Here is a 27,489-nt window from a genome sequence, read left to right as displayed (position 1 = left end):
TGGAAAAATAGTTTTATAAATGGGAAGTGTTGTGAACTTTGAAAAAGGATAGTGTCCATTTGGAAGATTTTTTGTTGGAGAGGCTTGAAAATGATTCAAATCACTAGCCATCACACTACCAGATTTTTGCTGGAGACATTTGGATCAGTAATGTTGCAAGTAAAACCAAAAATATTTATTTTCTTACCTGAGCTGCTGATATGGTCACCGTGTCTTTAAATACAATCCATTCTACAGTCTCTGAGCAAGGAGGCATTGTTAGCGATCCATTATAAGTATAATATTTATCAGTATAGCTTGGCAAGAGGTCAAACAAAACAAATGGTTCTAGTTCAGCTTTTTTACCTGTGAAAAATTATAGGTAGGTTAAATTATGCCAAACTATGTAGAAACATTAAAATGTAGTATTAAAGTTTATGTATAACCAAAACTACGGAAGAGTTAAAACCCTTGCCAGGTTATTTTTTGGGTTGTCTGTGTACCGCTGGAAAGAATTCCTTTCCTGGAGACTTCCTGTCCTGGATAAGCAAAAGAAAATCCAGAGGAAACCTGATTTACCTTCACGCCCTTTTATTTAGAAACAACAGAAAATAAGAAAGAATATCTTCAAAGTAAGGCAAATCCCTCTTTAGACAGCTGTCCATGGACAAGTGTTACTTTTGGAAACTGTCTCTCTCTTCCTGTTCCGGTGGAAAACAGGTTTGTTGATTTTTCCCTGCTTTCAGTCCTAGTGACAATGGTCACCAGGTTAAACTGAGATAATAAATATATTTGTTGGAGACATGGACAGGAAGAACTACCCTGTACCATTACTAGGTGTAAAAGAAGGTAAGCACCAAAAGCAGAATGTATAATTTCCGGATTTAACTAACCAGTATCTGGAATGATTATATATAACTACCCCTAAGGATCCCTCCAGTTTTCCCAGCACAATACACATTTTGTTCAACAGTACCAAACTCTGGTGGGGTCACTTCAAAGCCTGAAATGCACTGACTTTTAATGGAATAGAAAACAGAATGTGAATGTGGAATTAATAAGTTTTGCTTTGGCACTTGCTTTCTTGTATACCTAGTCCTTTCTCAAGCAAAATGCAGACTTTCAACCCTCATCTTTACTTCCCTTTCTTTAGAAACAACAGGAAATGAGAAAGAATCTCTTCAAAGTAAGGCAAATCCCTTTTTAGAAAGCTGTCAATGGACAAGTGTTTTGCTTTCGGCACTTTCCTTCTTGTATACCATTCCCTTAACAAGCAAAAAGCTGACTTTCAACCATCCTTCCTGGGAGAGCTGCCTGGGGAGAACATTTTCTAGATTAAGAGATCCAGAACCTCAAACACTTTTCTTCCACTTACTGAGCAATAACATACATCACTGTATCCACATTTAAAAAAAGTTTGACGTTAGTTAACTTGGGCTAAAACCATTTCTTTTTTCCTAGGCTATCAATGACTACATGTTTTTTAGTTCTTGAACATACCATAACAATCTAAAACAGGCCCAATTCACTTATTTAACAAACACACTGGCTTTTAAAAGATGATACATGTAAGTATGTGCACTTTGTGTTATTTTAGGTTTGTGGTCTGTGGCTTAAATCCATAATACTTCAGAACTCATTTCTATTAGCTAAAGGGCATTGAATTCGTAATGAACAGGGACTATATATAACTAAAGGGATGCATACTTGCTTTATTTGTTAGCATTAACTAACATTTGCTTCTTGTATTTTAAAGATAGTTTAGTCAAATACAGTGGACTCACCAAAACGATGAACTCTGTCAACACCATCAATAATTGCTTCATAATTCTTGTTTTCTTCACCAACCTGCAGTGCAACAATATTTATTTATAAAAAGAAACAGCAAAACGTATACCTAACAAATTGCTATACCAAATTGTATACCTTAAAAAACTCCATGATTGAGTAGAGTGAAGTAAAAAGAGGGGCATGTTCCCATGCCACGAGAATCAATTTAAACCAATCTGCATCACAAGTAGGACGCTTTTTAAAAAAAAATCTTTATCAGGCCCACAAAAAAAAGGAAATCGGACAGATTGCAATGGCTTACTGCGCCATACATCCTAAATTTGCACTACATTATTGGGTTACGCAGTTAAAATATGAAGACTAATTGTTTTAGTACCAAAATAGCAATTAAGTCAGATACTAATAGAAAAAATTCTTATAACTTCAATGGTTATAGTAGAAATCAGAATAAATAGTTAAATACATATGTATGTACTTGAGCATGTTGGAGTGCCACATTCCACCAAGTAGTCAAAATTGGACATTTACTAACTCATAAAGTTATGTTTTATTTGATTTAAAAGAATTGATTCATTTTTTTTTAAAGAATCAATGAAATGTGATTTAGGGACATTTTACCATACGCTAAGCCTTATTTATTCTTGGGATTTTTTAGTTGCCTATTCACACTAACCTGTCAGATACAAGCCTTAATTATCTTCTATTTTCCTGTGCTTGTGTAATTTGAATGACTGCTGTCAAGTAACACAAACAATGTTTGTGAAATGCGAACCAATAAATAAATCCTAGTGTTTCTCTGGGACATAGTAAAGAAGAAAGGCCTTAATTATTGCAGCACATATTACACTGACTTCAGTTATTCAGTCTTTACTTGCTGGATGATTGTCATGGAAACACTACAAAATTTCTTCTCACAAATACTGAAGCTTTTTGGCTTATTATATGTAATCTGAAAGTGATTTCAGCTATCAAAATGGTCTTCCACTGATGCTAGTCACAGCTTAACCAGCATTTATTACCGAAGGAAATAATCCGATTTACTTTTATTAAGATGGGCTGGACATGTTGCTGCTAGCTTTCACTATGCTACTCACTTTCTTTTACCTGCGAATAAGTGAAGTGTGTGTGTGTATATACTCAACTGTATGTATAACTGTATGTATGTATATATATATATATATATATAACAACTGCTATACATGAATCATATTACATCTATGTCTATGGACCTGATTCATTAGAGCTCGCCAAGGCTGGAGAGGATACACTTTCACCAGTGAAGCTGTGTGATCCAGCAAACCTGGAATGGAGCAGATGTATTTCAAGTTTGCAGGACCACCCAGCTTCACTAATGATGAATCCAATCCTCTCCAGCCTTGGAGAGCTTTATTAATTCAGGCCCCATGAATGCAGAATGCAGTACTTAAAGCATATCCTAGAGGTTTACCTATATAGGGATTACTCGTATCACTAGCAAGGCAATTAGAGGACATTTACGGCTACTGTTGTGTTTGACTATGGACCCATATTTATCCCATGCATGTTTAAATGTTCTTACTGATAATTACCCCACTACCATTACCCACTACCATTGCAGAATGGCCAAATATCAACTGTTGTTCCTGTAAAAAAAAATACTTCCTAATATTAGTTTTTTGTCCTTGATCCCAGCTTTATAATAAATACACTACTTTCAACCTTATTCAAACCCTGAAGTATTTAAATGTTTTTATTTATATCAATTACATCCATGAAATTATGTTTCTTAAGTCTCTGTTGATCTGTTTAATTCCTAAGACATTGCAACACATTTGTTGTTGTCTATTTCTTGACTCCCTCTGTTTTATCAAAATTGATTTTAATTGAGGTTTCCAGATCTAGAAACAATTTTCTAAATGAGGTTTAATGAAAATTTCACATATTGAAATATGGAACTTCCTTTTCCTGCTTGTGGTTACTCACTGCTTGATACACCCCATAACTTTATTTTCTTTCCCCACTATTTGGCCACACTGTTTGCTCATTTTGCAATCAAATAAAAGAAGAACCCCAAGATATTTTTTTTATATAGTGTTGGCAAACACTGTACCCCCAATTTTTCACATTGTTAAAAAAAATGTTTTCCTGGGAAGCTGTCGTGAAACGTACCTATCACCTCACGTCTATAGATTTAAGGAGTAGACCGGAACTGGCATTGTTGCACGTTTCTAACATGACAAGGAAACAATCTAAATTCTCTTTACTACACCACCTCTTGAACGTGGCTAAAGCCTGCATTCCTTCATGTTGGAAGAGTGAGACACCACCATCGGTTGGACAATGGTTGGGGAGAGTTACAGATATATATCGTTTGGAAGACCTGATGTCCACAGACTCGGAAACTTCCAAAAAATTTACCCGTACCTGGTTTTACTGGATTCAGTTCAGTACCACTCCCAATTGTACTGCCCTCTCCTCCCAGTAGCCACATGCTTAAAGGTTCCATTCATATCAAGGAAAGTACTAATTGCAATTTGTTGTGTATTATAAATGTTTCTGTTTTTACTGTACTTGTCCCACCCCTTCCCTTTTCCCCTTACCTTAACCCCCCCCCCCTTTCCCCCATTTTTTATTTGTTACTGTATACAAGGAAAAATGGTTTCTGGGATGTTCCAGGTGCTCCACATATCAAAGTATTGTTCATACCTGCTTGTGTTTTTTGTTGTTATCCTTTGTTTAATACCGTGTACATTTTGCTATTTGAAAATGTGATTTATTTCTGTACCTAGAATTACCTCAATAAAGATTTAATTATAAAAAAAATGTTTTCCCAGTGTGCTGGTTTATGAAGCCATGTGTGACAGTTGCTACCTAGGTTAATGCCAAAAAAGCATGAGATTAAAGCTTTGTAGCTTAGCCGACGGCTTGGCTCAGTGGTGAGCACTCTCTCCTTTGCAGAGCTAGGTCACAGGTTCAAATCTAACTGCAAAGAATTTGTATGTTCTCTGTATTTGTGTGGGTTTCCTTTGGGCAGTCTGGTTTCCTCCAACATTCCAAAACATGACGTTAGGTTATTTGACTTTGCCTCAAAATTGTCCTTTAGACTGTGGTAATGACATAAGACTATGGTAGGGACATTAGATTGTGAGCCCCTTTGAGGGACAGTTAGTGACATTACTATAGACTTTGTATAGCACTGCTTAATATGTTGGTGCTATATTAATACAAATAAATAAATAAATAGCCCATACCCCAAGCCAAAATAATAAAAATGAATTTCTTACCGTAAATAAAACTGATAAAGCTTTCAATTTTCCATTTCCCTTTATTGCATCATCCAAGTTGTCAAATTGGTTATTGTTAAAGCAGAAGATTTGCATCTGCAACCATGATTGAAACATAACATTTAAACAGTGAACTGTCACATAAAACATTGCTTAATCTTAACGGCAAAAGTAGTTTTCAAAAACCTAACCAAATTAAACTTTTAGCTGCAGGGAGCCTATTTACTAAAATGATTCGCAAAGAAACATGAACCTGCTGAGGACCTTTAATAATGTTATTGTGTGGTTCACACAGCATCAATAGGGCTTTTTATACACTGAACAGGTATTACTAAGTAGTGTGCTAACCATGCATTAGCACAGAGTCTTTTCTTATACACTGCAAAACAAACAATTGGCCACAGAGTGCATATTAGCAACACCCAGTGAATGTAACTTTTTACTAAGTGCCACCTACATTGTCCCTTCAAAGGAAATGCAATCAAGATATGTATTCATTTGTAAAGTGTTTTAACTGATCAATGTACAGCACCATTAGGAAGTGACTAGTCACATTTAAAACATTTCTGGAATTTACAAATTATAAGAACATTATCATTATCCATAAAATGGCAAGTGAAGTTTGGCATTGGGACACATACATGCTTAATAAAAGAGCCAATATGAACTCTGGTATGGTACCATGGTCACATTCATACTGGGCATTTTATACCCATTACGTGATACCAATAAGGCCATTGCACCCAATATTGGCAATAATTCAGCATTATAGGATGATCCCTGATTGTTCTTGAATAATTTGTGGGGATTTTAGCTTTATCAACTGCTGATACTGGAACTCATTGAATGTGTCAAAAAAACCTTCAATATCGCTACAGTTTTTTTTTACATACGGAAGATTTACTATATGAAATACCTATGTTACAGAAGGATCTCCACTGAAGCCTTCTTACCAATGGCACAACAATAATACTTAATAAAAAAGACACACACATAATGCCAGATCTATATTAGACCACCTTAAAATTATTTCATAAAAACTCTGATGATATATAAAAATGATTTCTTGCTACTTTTGGAAGCTCTTAAAGCTTCTCTTAAAAAAAACATTGCATGTGAGAAAAAACAGAGATTGCAGCAACTTGGTACACTCCTAAACATTAATTCTTTAGAAACACTAACAAAGCCCTTAATAATTCTTAACACTTCTCAAGAAATGACTTGCCTTCACCAAAATCTTAGAATCCTACTTCTCTTATATCATGAGAAGAGATTTAGGAGACTAAACCAGAACTAATATTCCAATGGCAACAAAACTGTGAAATTTCCAGCAAACAGAAGGATGGATACCCAAAGCAAATTAACAATAGCCTTCTACTTTCACCCCTCTACTAAATGTAAACCTATTGTCCACACGATAGTGCAGAAGCCCCAGGCACTTACTACAAGTCTTTATACAACATAAAAGACAACACATTTATGTCCCAAATCTAAAATTCTGGATAAACTTCAATTGCCCTGCCTAGTCACTAATCACCTAACTTTACCTAACTCCCCTATATCAATGTGAAATGTGAAATGTTGAAAGTGATGACTGGCACTTTACCAAAACAAGGTTGCTTGCTTTGGTAAGCAAATGTTAGCCTCACTAATAAATATTTATCCAAAAAATATATGCTAAAATTCTAGCTTACTGGCCTGATGGTCATAACTTTGTTAACTCTATTTTTTCCCTAATTTTACCATGTAAGTGGAAACAATGGAAGGCAAGATGCAACCACCACTACATAATAAAACACTGAAAATGTGATAGAATGGGGTAATGTTTATTTCTGTTTTTTTATTTTATCCATTTTCATTCTATATTTTCTAGTGTTACAGGAAATTATAAAAAAAGGGTGGAAAACTCAAGGATGGATAAAACTGAATGCCTATAACAGGCTGAACTGTAGATACCAGTAGCAGAAAAATATAATTATTTTGGATCTATTTATAAAGCAGTGAATCTGACATTCACCAAACATTCTGGTAAAGAATCAGTCACTGCCATTGTAGACACATGGACCTAAAATTTTCTCTTAAAGAGCAAGCAACTACATATTCACCTCTGATCTGCTAGAAAACAATCAACTCTTAAATCCTGTTTGGTGCTGATAACACACAATTGACATCTTCTCAGTCCTGCTGGGTGTATTTAGCTATACTTCTTGTACTTTACCACTATCCAATCTCTATAACATATTATACTAATCATTCTGTAGTCCAGGGTAAAAACTGGGAGGGCTTCCTATACTCCTTAAAATAGAAGGATACAGAAGATGTAAACTTCAGAGTTTTTGTCACATTTCAAACAAATTTACCAAAAATTCTTTCGATTATATACTTACCATTCTTAAAAAAAAATCAAAAAAGGAAAGTTACTGTTAGGGTTTGCATACAGTTTAGGCAGCTTCATAGACTTGTCAGTGACTGATTGTTCTACTATATACCTTTAGTTTAGTTTACAAACCTAGACATACCTAGTCATACACTAGTCATACCTAGACTAGTTTTCTATGGGCACCACACTGGTTGGTACTCACTATGGGTACACTATCCATTTTATCAGATTGGAAATTTGTGGAAAGATTAGTAGGGTCAAAAAGAGAGTCAATAAATTTAGACATAAATGTACACACACAAACTAAACAGTACTATCAAGTATTATAAATGAATATAAATATAGTGCATTACCTCCAAAGGGAATCGCTGTCCTTCTAAACTGTGCTCCGAACCATCCGAAGTAGCATTGCATTTTCCCCAGTGAAAATGAATCCTGCTTGCTTTGTATGCTGTATCTAAGGCACCACCGCTAAGATAATAATCTCCAGTCAAGTTAATTTCCACTGAAATAAAAAAAAATATACATATATAGTATAGATCTGATTATGTAATATTGAAAATGAAAGGGATTAAAAATAAAGAAAACACTCTCAGTGTGTTCTCACAGAGGTATAGGTACTATACCTCCTATCTTGTATGGGAAATGATTGTTTGGTTTTCAGAATCAAGAATTACCCCATTGCAAAATGATTTGTTTTGACAAAATATTGAAAGCCAAGGTTAGGTTTATACATAAATAAGTAGTATTTCAAGCAGCCCTGTAAAAAAAGTTTGGCAATATTGCCCAGTAAAGTCATCTATGTTTGGTCCCCTAGTCCTGGTTTCACTTTGTTACTGTAAGAGCTTAATTTCCTTCTCAATTTGACTTTGCATCCCCTTCAAGGTTAATCTAACACTCATGAGTCTGCTTTTTGTTTTTTAGATGAAAGTGTTTTAAGATGTATAGCTACATGGATCTCCATGCCAGAGAGCTGGGCTCACTTCCTACTGGTTCTACTACTGACAAGGATTCTGAGTAGCAGACGGCCAGGTTAAGATGTCTTGTGGTGGTTGTGGCAAGAGATCATATCATGTTCAAATTGTTTCATCTTACTGATCTTGTTTCATCTTACCACCTCTTAATCATTTCCATCTAATAGCTGACAACCTGCTGCTGATTGCAAGGCAGTGGCTTGGCAGCATCATTATGACACAGTAAGTGAGGATACTGGCTGGACCCCCAGGTAATAAAATTTGCAACAAATAAAAATGTATTGCCCTTTAGATATCCTCTTACCATAAGCTGTATTTTGGTTAATACAATCTTGAATATTTTATATTAATTAATATAATATCTATTCTCATAATTTTAGTATCATCTAGCTAAATTAGTACACTACAAAATAGTACTTTCCATTGCATTTTTCATAATAATATTGGTAGTAGACCATCCTTTCTCAACAGTCTGACATTTCATGTTTGCATGTGAATCTAAAGCTTGTAGAAACATAATTGCTCTTTTTTAAATACAAAAATGTCACTTATTCACCTTGACGTGACAGTAAAAAGACACAAAACATTTTTCAATTACTTTTATGACATTACAATGTCATTGTGGGGAATTTAAAAAGCAAAATTCTAAACAATTCCTCTTTAACAAAACATGCCTCTGTATTCATTTTTTTTTACACGCAATGAATTGTCTTTGGGTAATTGTCAAGTTTCTAGATTCCCAGGAGGGGATTTTAAGGTCAGTTTGTGTTACTGTTATTGACACATTGATTATTATACTGCTCTTTTTTGTTTATTGGGAATTTCAGAGTATAAGCTTACAAACATTAATGAAAAATACTGTCATCAGATGAAAAATAAAGAACTTTTGATTAACCATGGCCAGAGCTTAGCCACTAAAGAGGGACATATAACAGCATTTAAAGATATATAGATAAGAGACTGACACTTTGAGGTCTAGATGAATAACTCAACAGTACTTTGACAACAAGAGTATTGCAGTTTTATGTGATGGACACATGCTTTCAAAAGCCCACAGACATCAAACTACCTTTTAAGCTATTTTTAGTATAAAACACAAATCATAATTTTCAGCTCAAACACTGGACAGTTATGCCTTACATGATCAATACACAGAATGCAAATATGACAGATATTGTAATTCACTTGCTATTGTACACTAGCTAGCCGCTCACTGATGTCCAGTAAATTAGATGAATTGCTTCTACTGTGCACGTTGGTCAACAATGAGCTCTTGTTGGTGAACTGACCCAAATAATTATTTCTATAGTTTATTTGCCATCACACAAAAAAAATTTGATCTTTCAAAAGAAACTTTGTGTACTCTGTTTCCATGTGTATTTAAGTACAACAAAAAGTTTTGCTAGCTTACACTAATAAATTGCACAGCTAAAGGTTTTATTTATAAAGTGTTAAATGTCAGGTTGATTATCTAGGATTCACTTTACATATACTGCCAAATCATTTGCCTGTCATAAAAAACATTACCCAGCATGATACACAAGTTCATACAAAAACAATAACTAATCACTATTTTTTGTTAATTGTTGGTTTTCTAAACAGTAACTATATTTATTAAATGGTAATTGGTTGCATTTGCAACAAAACTTGCTAATCCTGTAAATTTCCAGGAACTTCTTATAGAGACCTCCATAGCTTATTTGCTTTACTCTCCAATGCCATATTTTTCCACTGATTTACTACACATATCCTAAGAACTGGCTAAATGCAATCATTTAACCTAATAATTTGTTCTGTCCAATATTTGCCATCCAGCTTTCCAAATACTGTACAGGTCATCGAATCTAAACAGTGGTGAAAACTGTTCCTGGATTCACCCAAAATTCCTTATCGAAGATTCCTGGAGACTAATGTACTGACAATGTATTTCAGTTAACAGTACACAAATCACCATTTTCCTCAATTTTGTCAAAAGAAAAACTAGTTAAACTCTTTTTAAATTAATGTTAAAATAGAGAGTTTAAACTGAGATAAAATTTATATTTTCCTGCCACTAAACACAAATAATACAGTTTCAGTAGAAGAGCTACAACCTGATAATTTCCTAAAGCTCATCAGTACATTTAGCAGACTCAAAGTCACCAATACATCATAAAGTTTGCAATTACACTGCCATCATGGAACTGTTAGGTAATTTTGGGTTATCCAGCTTACAGGTACCAATCCTTCTAATGGCCTCAAGCTAAAAAAAAATGATGCATTTATTACATGAATTAAAAACTACAGACTCACTTCGCATTCTACTGAGATAATAACTGTAATCTTCATGAAATGGTCGCGCTTACCTGTTTTTCCTGTATTGCGAATTAAAGTAGGATTAGACATTTGCTCCCAGCCTTGAAATGTTAGTTTCTTGAGATTCATGTTTAGCTGTGTGAGATTCTCATCGATGTTGATGGGCGATTGTCTGGCACCATTGCATGCTGGATATTTTTTCATCCAATTTGTTTGGTTAAAGCTTTCTGTAAAACAAAAAATATATAAAAAATATAAAAGCATTAGCATTTTTTATATGTGCAAGAAGTATTAACTTTCAGCTTTTATGACCAATGATACTATATGTATTATATTGTATGTATATATATATATATATATATATATATATATATATACCTGGCATACCAATTATACATTGATGGATATACTTCTAAGAACATTATATACGCATTATATACGTAGGCAAAACGCTTTGGCCTACGAGACATTGTACCTACGCATTTTTCTTGATTTTTAGACTTGGGATTCTCTGTTTAGATATATGGATATATCTCCCATGAAGTTCTAATTAGGAGTGACCAAGCTGTTTTACCTTTGTAATACTTAAACTATATGTACCATCTATTCTATTTTGATTTAATACAATCAAGTGGCTGTGAAAAAAAACAGCTTTCTCTTTTCTTTTCTTTTCTTTTCTTTCCTTTGCTTTTCATAACCTATGCATATATTAGATTAAACTTCAAGACACTATCAAGTCTAGTGTCTATCAAGTCTAGTGTCTGTAATACTATGAAATTCCATCTGTATAAATTTTAAGGGCACCAATACCTCTCAACATAAAAAAATCTACAGTTTACAGTAGACATTTCTGCATTGGTCTTGCTAATTGTAGATCTTAGTTTTGCCAGTTGAACTGTGGGTGGTTAGTACAGGGCAAATGTTTTCTGGGTTCTGTTCTTTTTACATGCCCCCCCCCCATCCATTCAAAATAAAAAAAAAAAATGAAAAACATCAACAATTTTTAGTTTTAAAAGATAATTTGTTTCTGCATTATTTGTGTAATTATAAAAACAGTTAAAATTTTTTAGTGTATTTACATTGAGAATATGCATTTAGTACATGAGTACATGCAATAGATGAGTGCATAGCCGAGGGGATGGAGAACCTTTGCTAAAAAGGTTGACAACCACGGCTCTATAGGAAGTGAACAATCCTTTTACTACACATACCAATGCATAACACTGGAATGATCCAGCCATCCTCCGGGACCTATAAGACCTGAGTGCTTAATTAACAGCTTTGTTTTGCTCAGCTCATTCATGTTCATGTCAATAGAGAAGGGAGGGGGAGGAGACATATGGCTGGATTTGGATCATCCCTTGGGTATGGGTAGTTTACATTGGTACAGTTAAAGCAGATTCCAGATTTGTTCATACAAATTAATTAACCTGATTCTGTGGCCTAATACTTTAGAGCACAACAAAGAGAAATATCTGTTTTTTTACATTATAAAATATTTCTAAAAGTTCAATTTTGTAAAATATTTTTCTGCTATTTCTCTAAGAAGAAAAATATTTATCAATGTCATTTTAATGGTATAGCTTTGTACATCACTATATTTACCACTGATCCATTTTGTAATTTATGTTATTAGGCACTTCATAAATGAATATCATTTTGTGGCCAATAAGCTGTTATTATTAAGGGTTTTAAATCTGTGCTTTTACCAATTCTCTTTTGTCATTTATACTGTTTTACTGTTTTTTAAGTAATAATAATGTTATATTATTAGCTATATAATAATAAATCTTTATATATAGCCCGGGTTAAAAAAAACAGGTGTAAATTACTAAATCAATGTATCAAATGTATAGTACTACATAACTGGAACAGCCTGAATATTCTATGGGTTAAATGGTATACTGGTTTCCTTTACTTTCCTAGGCAGGTACAACATACATTTTGTGGCAGCATACATGGAAGAACTGCAGAATAAAAGGAAACTTGGGATCATATAGAGTTAGTATGCAGTACCATAGTGATTATTTAGTTTCAATGCTTAATAGGTATAATCAGTACTTGTCAAGAAACATTCCACATTTTGAAAATTCATTAATTGTTATATTGACATAAATATTAATTTTTTAAATTGAAATTTGAAAATAGAATAAACAGAACATGCATAAGCATCACTCCATTGCATTTCCAAAGAGCTTATGTAGTGGCTGGAAATTTCTCTACTGATACCACTTTAATTAAAATGGGGTTGAATACAATTTGATTATATTCCAAAGTTTGCATCCACAGTTTTGTTTTTGCCAAATTAGCTTTGGAGGATGACTTGGACCAAAGCTTAGATGGAGTATTTCAGCTCACTTAGCAGCAGGGACAGGCCAAGCCAGAGGAGGCATAATATTTGTGGGGACTCTAACCTCTGCATCAATCAGCCATGTCCTGCATTGTGCATTCATTTTTTACATTACTGTTCTGTGAAAAATAAAGGACCACACATTATTTTATTTATTATTTATATTTAATAATAATAATAATAATAATAATAATCAGTTTTTATTATCTTCTTTCTCATTTTTTAATTTTGTATAATTTGCATTTATAGCAGACATGTGATTTTAGTACCTTTTTCAAGGGAAAATATAACTAAGTGTTTTATACCCTTACATTTGTAGTTAAAAAGTTAGTTAAGTATTTTAACAAAGCTTAGGGAATTGGGTCATGGGGACAACTTCTTGTCAATTCCACCTTAGGTGCCACAGGATCTCTTTTTTTTCTAAGGAGCTAATGATATTTGCATTGTGATACCTGACTCTTGCATTAACTTGTAGTTTGTTAAATACATAACAATAAAAATCATAGCAAAATAGCAGAATTTTTAACATATGCCCTTAAATCAAAATGTGCACTGAAAGTGCTATGCAACATAGTAAAGTTATTTAGCAACCCAATGAAAAGATTTCATTTGCAATCTGCTGATTAATCTCTCTCTATTGCTGAGCATTTTCAGTTAATATTTGTAAAGTAGACTTAAGCTTCTTTCAATATATAAGTTTTTATTCTTTTTAGGTACTTTGTGCATCCTTTGTCGTCAGTGCATTAAGTTTAAGTACTGTTTACTCTTCACAGTAATTTTACAGTCGTCAGGTTTGGAAGACTTGGCAAAAATAATGCACACCTTCAAGTTTAGTCATGTTTTTTTAACAGGGTCTTAAATTTAGGAAGTATGTGATCAGCACGCAATACAAGGCCAAACAGAGCATAACATAATAGCTAGGTATTTATAATGGTTATGTTTTTTTATGTGAAGGCTAAAATTGTATGGTAGGTTTGTACCTTTAGTTATCTTAACGTTCCTCAGCAGCCCTAAAGCAAAGCAATCTACAATGCTTCTATAAGTACTGACTTGCAGTCTGGCTCATTCTTCCTCCCACATGTCAGTGAGATATAACTACAGGTGAACAAAAGCATTCCCTTATCTGGGGATGTCAATATTTGTGTAATAGGGCGCTAGAATCACCTAACCAAATACCTCTAATAATTTATACATATTGCCATGATATTTTAAATCACATATATAAATACAAATTATTCTATCAAATCATTAATTATAACATAAACCCATCAACATGTATAGTGAACCAATTCAAAAAACACACACAGGACCCTTTTAAAAAAAAATCCTTTGTAAAATGCACTGGCTTGGTCACTCACCAAATAGCCAGGACCCCTAAAGTAAAAAAAAGGCATTGATGTGTATATATATATATATATATATATTTTTTTTTTTTTTTTAATAATGGAATGGTATTTCTATGGTATTGTCCCTTCTTAAGTGTGGGCTTATTAAAAATGAAGACTCTACTTCACTCATTCTTTCACTTTTACCATTAAAAACCTCCTGTTGTGTAGCACAGTACATTTTATTAGGTGGAAAAATTATATTTAAATTCCACTCACATGCTCACGTGTTTGTTGAGCAAACACATTTCAGATTACAATCCACTAGAGGCAGTGAGGCCTGATTTATTAAAGCTCTCCAAGGCTAGAGAAGATACACTTTCATCAGTGAAACTAAGTGATCCAGCAAATCTGGAATGTAATTTGCTATTTGTTAGCAAACGTTTTCAGTCCTAGACCAGATCCATTTCAGGTTTGCTGGATCATCCAGCTTCCCTGTGTATCCTCCCCAGTCTTTGAAAGCATTAATAAATTAGACACACTGTGTGTAATGCCATGTGACCCGCATCAGTGCAAAACCCCTTTGATGCAAATGTTTTGTCAAAAGGTAGAAAACACTTTTTATAGTAATGGGATATGTGGCCTTCAAAGCAACTTTTTTTTTTTTTTTTCTTTTTTTGTTCATTGTATACAATGTAAAAAAATACAAATAAGAATCTAGTATGCTGCAGGTAAAGAACTTGTCTGAATAGTTCTTTTAAATGTTTAGGAAAAGAAAATTATGTGTAATGAATTTCCGTAGGCTGAATAAATAATTTTCTGCTAATATTGGTGGTTATTATTAGTTTACAATAACGCTTTAATTTTATAATTATTATTTGTTCTATAAATAGTTTTGTTTAAACCAGCAGTTACTAAATGTGCTGACAATCCATATACTTTAAAATTATTTATTATATTATTTGCATTATAAAATAGATGAGAATTAATTTAAAGAGGGTGTAACTGTGCTAGTACAGAAAAAAGGATTTAAACTAGAAACCTAGCATATTAATTAAGTGTTTCATTTTCGTGTTAACACATTTCCATAATGGCCTCTCAGGCTTTAGTCATCCTATTATCTTGGGTTTTTATTACTTAAATTAGTATTTGCAGCTTTCAAAGTCTTTTTTTTATTATTATTATTACTTACATCCAAGGAAACAACTAGGTGGCTACTCCCTTGTTTTCTAGCAAGTAAAAAAACAAATGCAGAAACTGTACAGAATAAATATTTAGTCACACAGGCATTGTACTTTTTCCATTATCATAGTATTACTTTGCTGTTACAGCGGATGTGCTTTGTCTAAATTGAACTGTTCACTTACAAACTTATGCTACCCATACAAAAATCCACTTTAGTTTATTCAATGTTTAGGTCATTTGACTTGCTTGATATAAACCTAATGCGTCTGATTTATTAAAGTTCTCCAAGACTTGAAAAAATAGACTATCATGGGAGAATATGGGTAATCCAGCAAACCTGGTATGGATGCCTTAAAATAATTTGTTGTTAGTTGGTAAATGTTTTCAATTGTGGACCAGATCCATTCCAGGTTTGCTGGATCACCAGATCTCCCATGACAGTCTATCTTCCCCAGCCTTGGAGAGCTTTAATAAATCATGCCCATTGCTTCTTTAAAAAAACTCTTATCTTTAAAGAGTTAATATTCACTGCATTCACTAAGTGTAAATTCCATTGTAAGTTGATAATTATATTTCAGAGTGAACACCATAAATGCCTTTAGTAAATCAAGCCCATAAATGGTAGATATAGTAAATACGTCACAAATAATTTTATGTCATTTTAAAATGACAAGGGAGCAATGAACTCTACTTGCAGAAAGGCTTTTTTATACCTCAATCTGTGGAAATGTTAAATTGACCTGCATAGGAACTATCTCTAGCCAACTCTGTGGATGTATAAAAAAAGGTGATAACTTTTGGAGATTAGGAAGACATTTTTTCCCTATTTTAGCATATTGGAGAATTTTTAAAGTAATTTGAATTTAATGAGTTGTTGGCTTTTGAATAAGCACATGGGGCACTTTTTTAAACAAATGATGAAAGATGGGAAACCTTCTATATTTTACTTTGATACACTCACAATTTGTATTGATTGCCCATCACCTTCATATTTTGGAAGACTACACATCTACAAACAAAGCTACAAATACATATTAGAAGATAAAATCAAAGTCACGTTCTCTTTATATAAGTATGTTAGACATATATTTAAAAATTATTGGTAGTTAGACTTTATTTTTATGTTATAGAAACTGTAGCAAGAGTACCTGGACTCCTAAAGATAAAGTATACAGATAGGAACCAAATATACTGTATATACAATGCAAAAATACACAATTACCTGTATAGGACCAATCTATTTCTGCAATTAATTTTCGTTGCTGTCTGTATCCATAAATCATACCTAAAAAAGAAAACAACAGATGCAACTTCAGAAAGTATTCACATGAACAATTAAACAAAAAATAATAAAACATTTCAACTACTGAGTAGGATACATTTTTGTTATGTCTTACTATATTATGTGTATATTTTACTTACATGAGCAATTTGTGTTGTCTGCAGTTATCAAACCACACATTGGCCATGAGCAACCATTATTCAGAATTGAAATATCCCCCCCAAATAATGGGTCAAAGTATGGTAATCATAATATATCACCCACTGAAAATCACTACTGAGATCTTTACTGATATGGACATAATAGTAAGTAAATCAGCAATGTTCACTAAAAAACTGTCACACTTAGGTCATGTAATTACTCCGTATGTCATAGATAAAACAGAAAGTTGCAAAAGAAGTAACCAGAAAACATTCTGGTTCTCATGGCCCAATGTGGCCATATATATAAAGGCAGAGTCCAAGTATCAAGCCAACAAATATATACTGAAAGGGCAGGGTATATACAGAGCCCCCTTACAAGCAAAAAAACATGATATATGTGTAGGATTTAAAGTAGCTAGCACAGAGCCCTGACCTCAGCCATACTGAACAACTTTGGAATACGTTTTAATGCCAGTTGCAAGCCACATCTTCTCATCCAACAACAGTAGGTCAAACATAGTTCAACACCTCTTAGGTTCCAAAGTCTAATTACAGCAAGTGATAAAGTAGTATTCCAATACTGACAATAAAAAATATAATACAAATAAGTGCAATGATACAAAAATAGTGTTATTCACAGATTTAAAACTTATATTTTTTTCAGTGAGTGCTTACAAATTCTCACAGACACAATGTAAATGTTGTAGAAAGCCCTCCCAAAGGAGTTGTAGTTGCAAAAAAACTCCATATTACTGTCCATGGTATTAAAGTAAGATGCAAAAGAACTTATTATAGGTGTGATGGGTAGGTGTCTGCAAAATGTAATCATATAGTGTATCACCATACAAATATCCCCATTGTCATCTGCTTTAGTTTTATCCAAGACTTTAGGAAATATTGTTGACTGTACCTCTTTGAACTCAATGGGGGCTACACCAAATTTACTGCGTTAGATTATGAAGCCAATGGCCTTATAGCTTCTGGATCATAAAGGCAATCTATTTCATATTGGCTGGCCCCTTAAACTCAGATAAGTGGTGGGATGGGAAAAGTAGTGCCCTGACCCACCATTAATCTCTGTGACATGGCAGGGAGGTAGTTAAGAAAACAACTAAGAGCATCCATATGCAATGTAACTATTGTTTTAAAGTAAGTCTCAAAGGCCAAAACTTTTTATTTTTTATTTTTTTACAAAGTGAAAAATGGTTAAATGCTTGGTTTGATTTTTTTCTATCCATTTGGATAGATAGATATTTATTTTTTAACATAAGGAAATTTTCCCTTCTGCATTTGTCATTGGAACATGGGCCACAATAATTTTCCTTCAAAAACTCAACACTCAGTGCACAATTTCTCATAATTTGTCCCTCAAGTGTAACATTACAAACTGTAAAACTTCAGCCATACAAAAAGACTTTTTTTTAAATTAGGCCTAAGCAGTTCTGTATTTAGGAACCTGGGAAATTAGGTCACTTGGGGCTAAAACATGTAAAAAAAATAGAACTGATTGGGTCATAACGCTGCATTTACTTTAAGCATTTATGCGTAGGTTATCAAATAAAATCGGGAGTGGAATAATCGATACAAGGTTTCCGTAAAATATGTAGCGCATGCCGTAACTAAATACCAAGGCTTATATAATAATAAAATATATAAACAAGACCAAAGTTAGCGTTGGATTTATTCCTCATTAATGGTGAGCTATCTAAGCTGGTTCTGCGAAAATCATTGCTCCATCAGGCTTGTATAATGTTTTAAATCAAAGCCCCGATGACCGTTTAGAGGAATTTATACTAAAAGGTTTACTTAAAGCTTTTAAAAGAACTACAGATTGGCTGAATATACTGATCCCCATATATGTACAGAAGATCCTTTATTCAAAAACAAAGTGTCAACAACAAGATTACATCCTTTAAAGAGCCAGATTAAAGCTACGTATACACATCCAATGGTTCTCGCCCGATAATTGGCTCAGGGCCGCTATCGGACGAGAAACTGGTCTGTGTAGAGCGCCCGTCATCCATCGTCCAAACAACCGTCCTGGCGGATCCACGGACGATGGATGACCAACGATCCTAATGCAAGGGAAGGGGGAGAGCGCGCAGCAGGGTGCCGGTCCATCATTCTCCCACTCCCCTCTCCATAGAGCAGAACGGTGCTGTATGTACAGCACTCCTTCATGCATCGTGCAGTCCTAATTCGTTCGAAAGGATCGTGAAAGATCCTTTCCAAAGACTAAAATTGCACGTGTGTATGCGGCTTAAGTTAGACCAAAACCATGTTGGCCATAACTTTTAATTAGCAAACTTATTTTTATGTTAAGGCAGCCACCATATCTGATGACTGGTATACTAGAATACAGTCCATTTTAGTGTTTTTGCTGTCTCTAGGAGAGACCTAAATGTTCTGTTTTTCCGGCAAGTCAAGCTTTTTAGCTAATTCCATTTATAAAAACAGACTATTAGCAAAGCTGAGCTATGGTTAGATTCTTTTTCCTGTTTCCAAGTATTAACGTGATGTATTAGTTAAATATTTCTGAGGTCACCCTTAGCAGCAAGGTTATTTCATAACAAATTCTTTGTATTGTGAAAGAGGAGTTTTTCAAAAGTTCAACCTATTAAGATGCATTATTATTGCAATGAGATGTGTCTAGGGCGTGATACATCCTGCCCTGTGAACTCCCAGGCTGTTCTAGCCAGAAATAAATGTAAGCAGATTTTTAATTGTATATTTTGGGATACCATGAATTTTCACAAAAGACATTCAAACCTGACACCTAACATGCATCATTACACTGGTAAAGCCTCATTTCCAACAAAAGTTACAAGGGTGTGGACAGAATGACGGTACAAGGCATTGTCATCACACCTAGCATTAGGTTTACACATAAATAATTATTTGGTCTTATGAGATGACTAAGTTACAGTTATAGTGATCCAAGGACTACAGCCTGAAAAGGCCTATCACCTGGTGAATTCAGAAATGTTCTGTTATATATTGTGTTGCATGTACTTACATCCTGTGCTATTTTCCAGGTATTTCACCCACATGCTTCTTTAGCTAGCATTTTACAACTCTTGACAGCAATGTGTAAAGGGCTTCTTCTGCATAGTCATGCCTGAAAGTATTATTCCCCGTAGCGAAAACAGTCCAAGAATATTTTGCATCTGCCAGCAAGCACTTATGTAGTCTCACATTTTTAAGACATGTGTAAGCTCACAATGACAGAAAGAATAGAATGTCAGAAGCTGGAGAATCTTATCAGAAAATTAAATACGGGTTATTTTATCTAAAATGATGTTATAATGTTTTCAGAAAAACAGTGTGTGTGTATTTATGTATATATATATATATATATATATATATATATATATATGTATATACACAGTTTATATATATTGATAACCCAAAATTGAGCAAGACAAATTCCTAAAAACTATCATGTTAGCTACAGTGCATTAAAAGCATTCCTTCTGGATGATAACATACACATAACAGATTTAACAACCCATTGTGTAGGTGTGCCTGGCATTGAGTTTACACCTATGAACACAGTAGGGACTAACAGCTGATGTTTATTATTTACTGAAATGTCCAGAAAAGCCATAGTGGAATAACTCTTGTAACAGTTGGTGTCAAAGTTCATGCTGTAAGTCGCTGGTACAAGAACAGTACTCGGCAGACACCAGACAACGCTGCACTCTTTATTTATAGCAAGCGCCTTCTCAGCCTCGGGAGACTGTTTGCGTTTCCCAGCCCACGGTTGCCCCCAAGACTTAGTGCGCAAGGGATGGTCTCTGTGGAATGGCTGGCAGAGGACCAGGAGCCCATAGCTAATGCAGTACCAAGATTCCAACACAGCAAAGTCCAGAATACAGAGCAAGAGGTCATACACAGGTAATCAGCCCACCAGACGAAGTATAGAAGGACAAAACACAGAACGCAGAATTGGGTCACAGGCAAAAAGGTCGGTCCAGGTAACATAAACTCATAGGGTCAGAAACAGGCAATGATCAGTAACAGTAAATACACACTAGCAGCAAGTAAGCCTGGCTAAACGCTACAACAGGCACTGGTGAATGGGAGCCAAGAAGCTCTAAAGCCCAGGCAGCCAATGGCAGCGCAGGATTGAGCTAGGGACAAATCTGCCCCTAAAATCTCCTTCTGCTGTTCACAGCATCAGAGTGTGCAGGGGATGCCAATATGGTACATCTCAGGCTGCACGGCTAAAGGGACAGTAGATGCTTCTATTTCTTTTTCTCCTTGCTTCTGCAAGTGACATTGCTGGACACGATAGGCAGTGTGGAATACTGCAGTGGCACGCAGCATGGAATTGCCGGCCTGACAAGCTTTTCCTAAAACATGCATGTATATTCAGAAAGAGGATGCACCAAATGAAATTGTGCAGGAGACATGCCAGTAAAAAGCGTTTTCTGTCCAAAACAACTGTTAGAGAAAAACTACAGTTTGCCCTACAGTTTAGGGCCTAAACAGCTCATCTGTCTGACAGTTAAACTGGAAATGAATGTTGCAACAATAAAACTGACTTACCAAACCCTCTAACTAATATGTAGTGGCACTGATTGTGCAATTTTCTACTTACCACTTTACCTTGGATTTTGAGTCTCCCTTGAAGCAGTTAAAATGTCCCCCTCTCAAACATGATGGAATTCTATCACTTAAGGTAAACACTTATGCAGGTATATCGAGTCCCATCATTAAGCACTGCCCTAAAATTTAGAACAGCTATATATATCCTGGGGGTCTCATGTCCAGTCATGCTCCCTTGTATAATCTGTACTTACCTCATGGTAACTCATGGTTACCTCACACTTACTGTGTTTGCTTGATGGAGAGAGCATGGAGTAAAAAGAATTTACCATATGTTTACTCTCCACGGCCGAAGATCTTTTTTCCTTAAAATTATGCAGCTCACCCACAAATCAATGTCAGGCGGCCTTTTGTGGACCGCTGAGCAGAGAATTTATTGTACTGTACATAGTTGTTATACTTCCATTTGCTACTTGTGATGTTACATTTCTTTTATGGACCATGTTTTATTTTACTTCAAGCATCTGTTTAATGGTAGTGACTGGCTGTATTATTGTATCAACTATCCTTTCTTTAAATCTCAGTCACCTTGTTTTACCTTTGCTATTGTTCACATTTTGTTATTTTGTATTTATTTTGTTTTATAAAAACATTTTTAAAACAAAATCTGATCTAAAATATCCACCAAGAATGGTTAGAAAAACCAAAGAAATGGTTTTAAAAAATTAAAGGGTTGTGTACTAACCTAGTCAAAGCCCTGATATGAATCATATTAAAACATTATAGGGGATTTGAAATGAGCAGTTCCTGCAAAGCAACTGAGTTGAATAAAATTTCCAGTTGATGTGAGGGGCTGGTAAGCAGTTACACAAAATGCCTACAAGAAGTAATCTCTCCCTTGAATCACTAGATAGATATATATAGATAGATAGATAGATAGATAGATAGATAGATAGATAGATAGATAGATAGATAGATAGACAGATGGATAGATAGATCTTTTGGAGAACAAAGAATAGTCTCTCACTTGTTGTTTGACTTAGTATTATTCTGATTACTATCTTTTTTTGTGTGTGCAAACAGTCTTGAGTCATGAGTATACAGTGGAAACAGGATATTGTGCTTGTCCTTTGCACGGCTATTTTCATGCTATTGCTTGTTCTTGAAACACACCTGTGTGTTTTTCCAGCTACATATCTTGTCACTCCCAAGTCCCTAATACATTTGCCTTTTTAGCATGATTTAATGTTTTATCAGATATTACATCTGTGTATTACAACAAGTGATTTCTCTGAGCACCTTTGGGTCATGTGGGTGTACTTGTGTAACCCCCATGCAGTCTATAATTTTATATAACTTTAAATCCTAGCGTCTATGCAATTCAAATCACAAATACAAATATATCCTGCCTTAAATCTCTAGTTTCTCTTATCCTATGTGTGTCTTATGACACTGTGATAGAGTATTGTATTTTTTATACATGTGGATGTAAGCAATACAGAAGCTAAAAAGAATGCACTGAATATATTAGAGAAACAGATGTAACTAAAAATAGACATCAAGGATATCTATTTGAAGTCTGTTGTTCTCATGGCCCACTTTCTTTGTTATCCATCAGACTTTTATGTTTAAACTTTCAGCTGAAGCACTGGTGCTTAGTATATCCAAGCACGTTTAAAAATGAAGACAAAAAACACGATTTACAGCAGATATTCTGTATTCTGATAACTTACATTTTTTCTTTTTTTACTGAATATATGATTAGTAAGCCTGATGGGAAATGACCATAAGGTGCAGGGCACAGTGGGGGGTGAAATTTTCAGATAGTTAGACACTGCCTCCATTCACCACAAAAAAGGGGAGCACAGGACTATCTAGCAGCAAGAGGAGGACTTCTTCACCGGCCAGCAGAAAGAAGGCACTTCTCCAGGGACCAGGAGTAAGAGAAGGCAGTGCTGCACTGAACAGGAGTACAGGGACACATCTCCACTGACCAGGAGCCTGGGAGCCAAAGAGGTGGTGTTCTACTGACCAGCAGTAAAAGAACATGTCTTCATTGACCAGCAGTAAAAGGGCTCTGCGCTACTGACATGTCTCTCAAAGTCTCCCAACACCCATTAGTGAAAGGTATGCAAGCTGCTAATAACTTGTCAGGAGGCTGTAATGTCACTGCTACCTTGATATAGACATGCAAACCACCATGTCTGGTGTGTCAGGCTGGTTATGTAAGAATGTGGGGGGTATGTTTTCTTTCAATGATTGAAAAAAAATGCCTGTGGGGTTAAAAGTTATTATTTTACTTGGTATAACTGTTGTAATTATCTTCTGTCTACCTTTCCTTGGTGCAAAGTCATCCTATTATAAATGTCTCCACCCATATTTCACATTATTTCAATAGACATGAAGGTAATCCAGCAAAATCCATTCGGTAAATAAACATAATCACTTTATAAAAATCCTTTTAGAAAGCTTTTACACCACCCTATACTTGGTGAAATGCACTATTATTAAAAGACAAAAGCTGTACAAGCAGTGTTTGTTATGGTAACATTTTCTACGTCACTACAATTTGCTTGCTTTTCTTTTTTTTTGTACCAGTCTATATTTAACTATCTTTAACATAGTGAAGGAAAGGCAAATAAAAAGCAATTACTTAACTGATATTGATTCACAGCCCCTATATGGTTCATTTTAGAAATAGTGTTACATCACAAACTAGTAACAGAGAAATACTGTAATATAGTATACTTACAGGGTATAATTGGGTGTGTATGCCAGATTTAATTGGTCACTCTGGATCAGTGGTCGGCAACCTTTCAGACCCCACGGACCACTAAATCCATGGAATCCACACTGCACAGGCGCGGGGAGCTGTGTGTCACTCAAAGGGAAAGAAATTTCCCCCAGAATGACGTCATGATGCCAGAACCCGCCTTCTCTCCCATTGCAGACTCAGACCTGCTTGCTAAACATCCTGGGGGGACAGTAGTGCAGGCCTGTGGATGCAACAAAAGTTGTGTCCACAGCCCTGCCCTACTTTCCCCCCAGGATGGTTAGCAAGCAGGTCTGAGCCTTCAATGGGAGAGTGGGCGGGTTGTGTCCATACGGGGGACAGAGCCGGTGACCACCAAAATTTTCTCACAGACCACCGGTGATGACTGCTGCTCTGGATGATCTCTGCCTAACTGTGTTTTCCTCAATCACATGATTATTCAGTCCATTTATGTAACAAAAAGTTACCTTTAAATGGAACATGTCTTAAGACATCCTTCTGAAAAAGGTAGTTTTCTGCCTTTCTTGCATAACCTTGGTCTTAGTACTAAGTATTATTCCACTGTCAAACTAGTATGCAGCCTATGGAATAGGAACTATGTGTGTTTGGATATATAGTCATACATACTTGCAGAATTCAAAAGGTTGGGAGCTCCCTACTCCAAATTTCTAGGCTAAATTAGCTATAGTGACAATGTAATCTCTTCACACTCATATTTTAATGATTTCAGACACATTTCATTGACAGAATTCTTTTGTATGGTCAATAAATTATGCATTTAAGGCGGTACATTTTTTAACATGAGAATGCCGTTGAACTGGCCCACCTATGTCTGTAATCTTTTTTCAAAAGTTCCCAAATTGGAAGAATAAGCAGCCCAAAATAATATAGCAAATACAACCAATGACTAACGAGAGGTCACCAATATGCATCAATTTAAAATCAATATTGTGCATAGACATGAATGCCAAATGTAGGTGCTGAATCACATAACTACGCACATTTTAGATTTACCAGGTCCCAACATGGTGGTCTTAATAGGGGAATATTCATACAGCAGATAAGAAGCCGATAGTAGTTTGGGGCACTGATGGTGTGTCTAGTTTTTAACTATGAAGATGTAAAGTATTGACAAAATCTACACAAAAAATAGAAATAATACAGATCCCCCGTGTGTAGAATGATGAATATGTATGTAATGTTACCTGTCTGGCTGGATTAATATAAATGATAGAATATTTTAGGAATATGGCATGAACATGTTCTAGGTCCCCAATACCAGCCACCTTAAAGTTTATTTAAAGTTAAATAAAGTTTATGATTTAAAATGTTTTACATGTTCTGAACACTATCTATATAAGGTTTATATATGCACCAATAACAAGATGTACTAGAAGATAAAGTCTTGAACTGTATATAGGGAATAAGTGAGCTGTAAATAACATAATGATGTGTCTTCTCCGATAATGAAACAGTGCAGCCTGAGCAGGTAGGTAGTAGGAGTACATCTAAAGCTGGCAAGCTTGTTTTAAAATAACCCCTCATCATTCTGTCCAAATCCTCCAGCCCCACACACACATTAAAAATAATAAGAAAAACCTTGTTTTAAGGGAAGGAATCTGAAAATCACAGTTAATGCAGTTGTTTTAGTTTTTCTAACTCTGAAATATTACATTTTTTTCACTATACATTACCTTAACTTTTTTTAGTGAACATTATTTACAGAAGGAAATGATTTTCTAGCAATAATCTGGCACTGAGCCCATCTTTTACTGCAAAGACATGGCTTGAATAAGTCAAACATTGCCATGGAGACTCGGGGAATCTTTATTTCTGAACTTTGCTCCAGGTTTCTTTTTCTCAAATACACAGAACTTGTTTATTTTTCATACCTCTTGCATCCAAATCAAAGGTAAATCCTAAAATGTAAATCCTCTATGCAAAAGTTTCACAAGAAAAACTGTCAGCATTGCTGCTGTGACCTTGTTTTATGAACTATTTTTCTTTGAAGTAGAAAAGAGGAGTGATAGACTAATATACAAAATATGAGCCACAAAAGTCACTAACAAGATCAAATGATAACTGATAAAAAGCAGATGAAGTGTATACACGCAGGCATGGAAGACTTCGCCTTTGAAAATAGAGGAGGGTTTACTAAATGGGAGAAAAATTAATGGCTAGCCTAAATTTATTTTAAATACCTACACAAGGTAAATAAAACTTAGACTCAGATTGCCTACCTCACCTTTTGGAAATGCTTACCACTGACTGTCGTGCTGATCTAATGGCTTTAATTATGGGTCAATAAAACAAGTCTGCAGATAGGCTGTTCTGACTTTACTGAACCGTATACTTGTTCCATGACTGTAAACCAGATAGCCCTTGAACCTGAGACATTCAGTAAATCAGCATTTTCAGGAGTGGTTTAGCAAAGGCAGTCTTCACATTTGTCCATTTGCTTTAGAACCCAAGTAATACCCAAGCAGAACCCAAATCTTCCTTATCTGGCTAAAAACAATTTGCAAAGCTGGCGCTTAGCATCGTCTAATAGATAGAAAAATATCTTTAAAGTACTGTGATGAATTGTAATGACAGATTCCTTTTTAGGTGAATTGCAGACTAAACATATCATCAGTTTGGGATATCCCCCATGTGCGTTATCAGGCAGGAAAGATGTGTCGTCATCTGCCCCATTCTGCAAAAAACACCTACCTTATCCTTTATTTAAGTAATTACTTTAAAGTAGTTCTACTTTAAAGTTACAAATGCACCTCCATTCCTCTCGTATCCCTCCCTTTGCTGATAACACCATGGGTAGTTCAAGATGTTGTCCCTTTATGACATATCAGGTCAGTGCAACAAACTTCCACTTCCAATGGTCAGTTATATCAGTTCATTGATGCCCCTGGGGTATTTACCATTCAATAATATGCAAGGAAAAAAATCCTGTTTAGTTTTCAGTTTTTGATATCACATGATAGCGAACTATCCACTAAGCTAAGTGAATTATCCTTTGCATGGTTACAATTCACCTTGGTAAAAGAACAGCCTAAACTCCATTAGTAAAACACCCACAGTGTGTGGCCCTCATTGTGACAATAACATTAACAATTGTTCTTTTTTATCTACAATAACAAACACAAAATGATGTTATGAAAATGATATGCTAAGTATTGTGGTTCACATATATAAACAACA

General features: G+C 34.9%; 1 protein-coding gene across 1 annotated transcript in view; it reads right to left on the bottom strand.

The window, feature by feature from the left end:
- The window catches only part of PTPRZ1 (protein tyrosine phosphatase receptor type Z1), a 109,067-nt gene that overhangs the window by 54,893 nt on the left and 26,685 nt on the right, over positions 1-27,489 (bottom strand). The window contains 6 exon segments of the mRNA XM_072399033.1: positions 188-345; positions 1,764-1,827; positions 5,034-5,129; positions 7,767-7,918; positions 10,733-10,909; positions 16,765-16,827. Of these exon segments, the coding sequence (XP_072255134.1) occupies positions 188-345; positions 1,764-1,827; positions 5,034-5,129; positions 7,767-7,918; positions 10,733-10,909; positions 16,765-16,827 (710 nt within the window).

The sequence above is a fragment of the Pyxicephalus adspersus genome, chromosome 2, assembly GCF_032062135.1.
Source record: "Pyxicephalus adspersus chromosome 2, UCB_Pads_2.0, whole genome shotgun sequence".
Classification (NCBI taxonomy): domain Eukaryota; kingdom Metazoa; phylum Chordata; class Amphibia; order Anura; family Pyxicephalidae; genus Pyxicephalus; species Pyxicephalus adspersus.
Note: the sequence above shows the minus strand (reverse complement) of the source record. Positions and strands in the feature narration are given on the sequence as shown.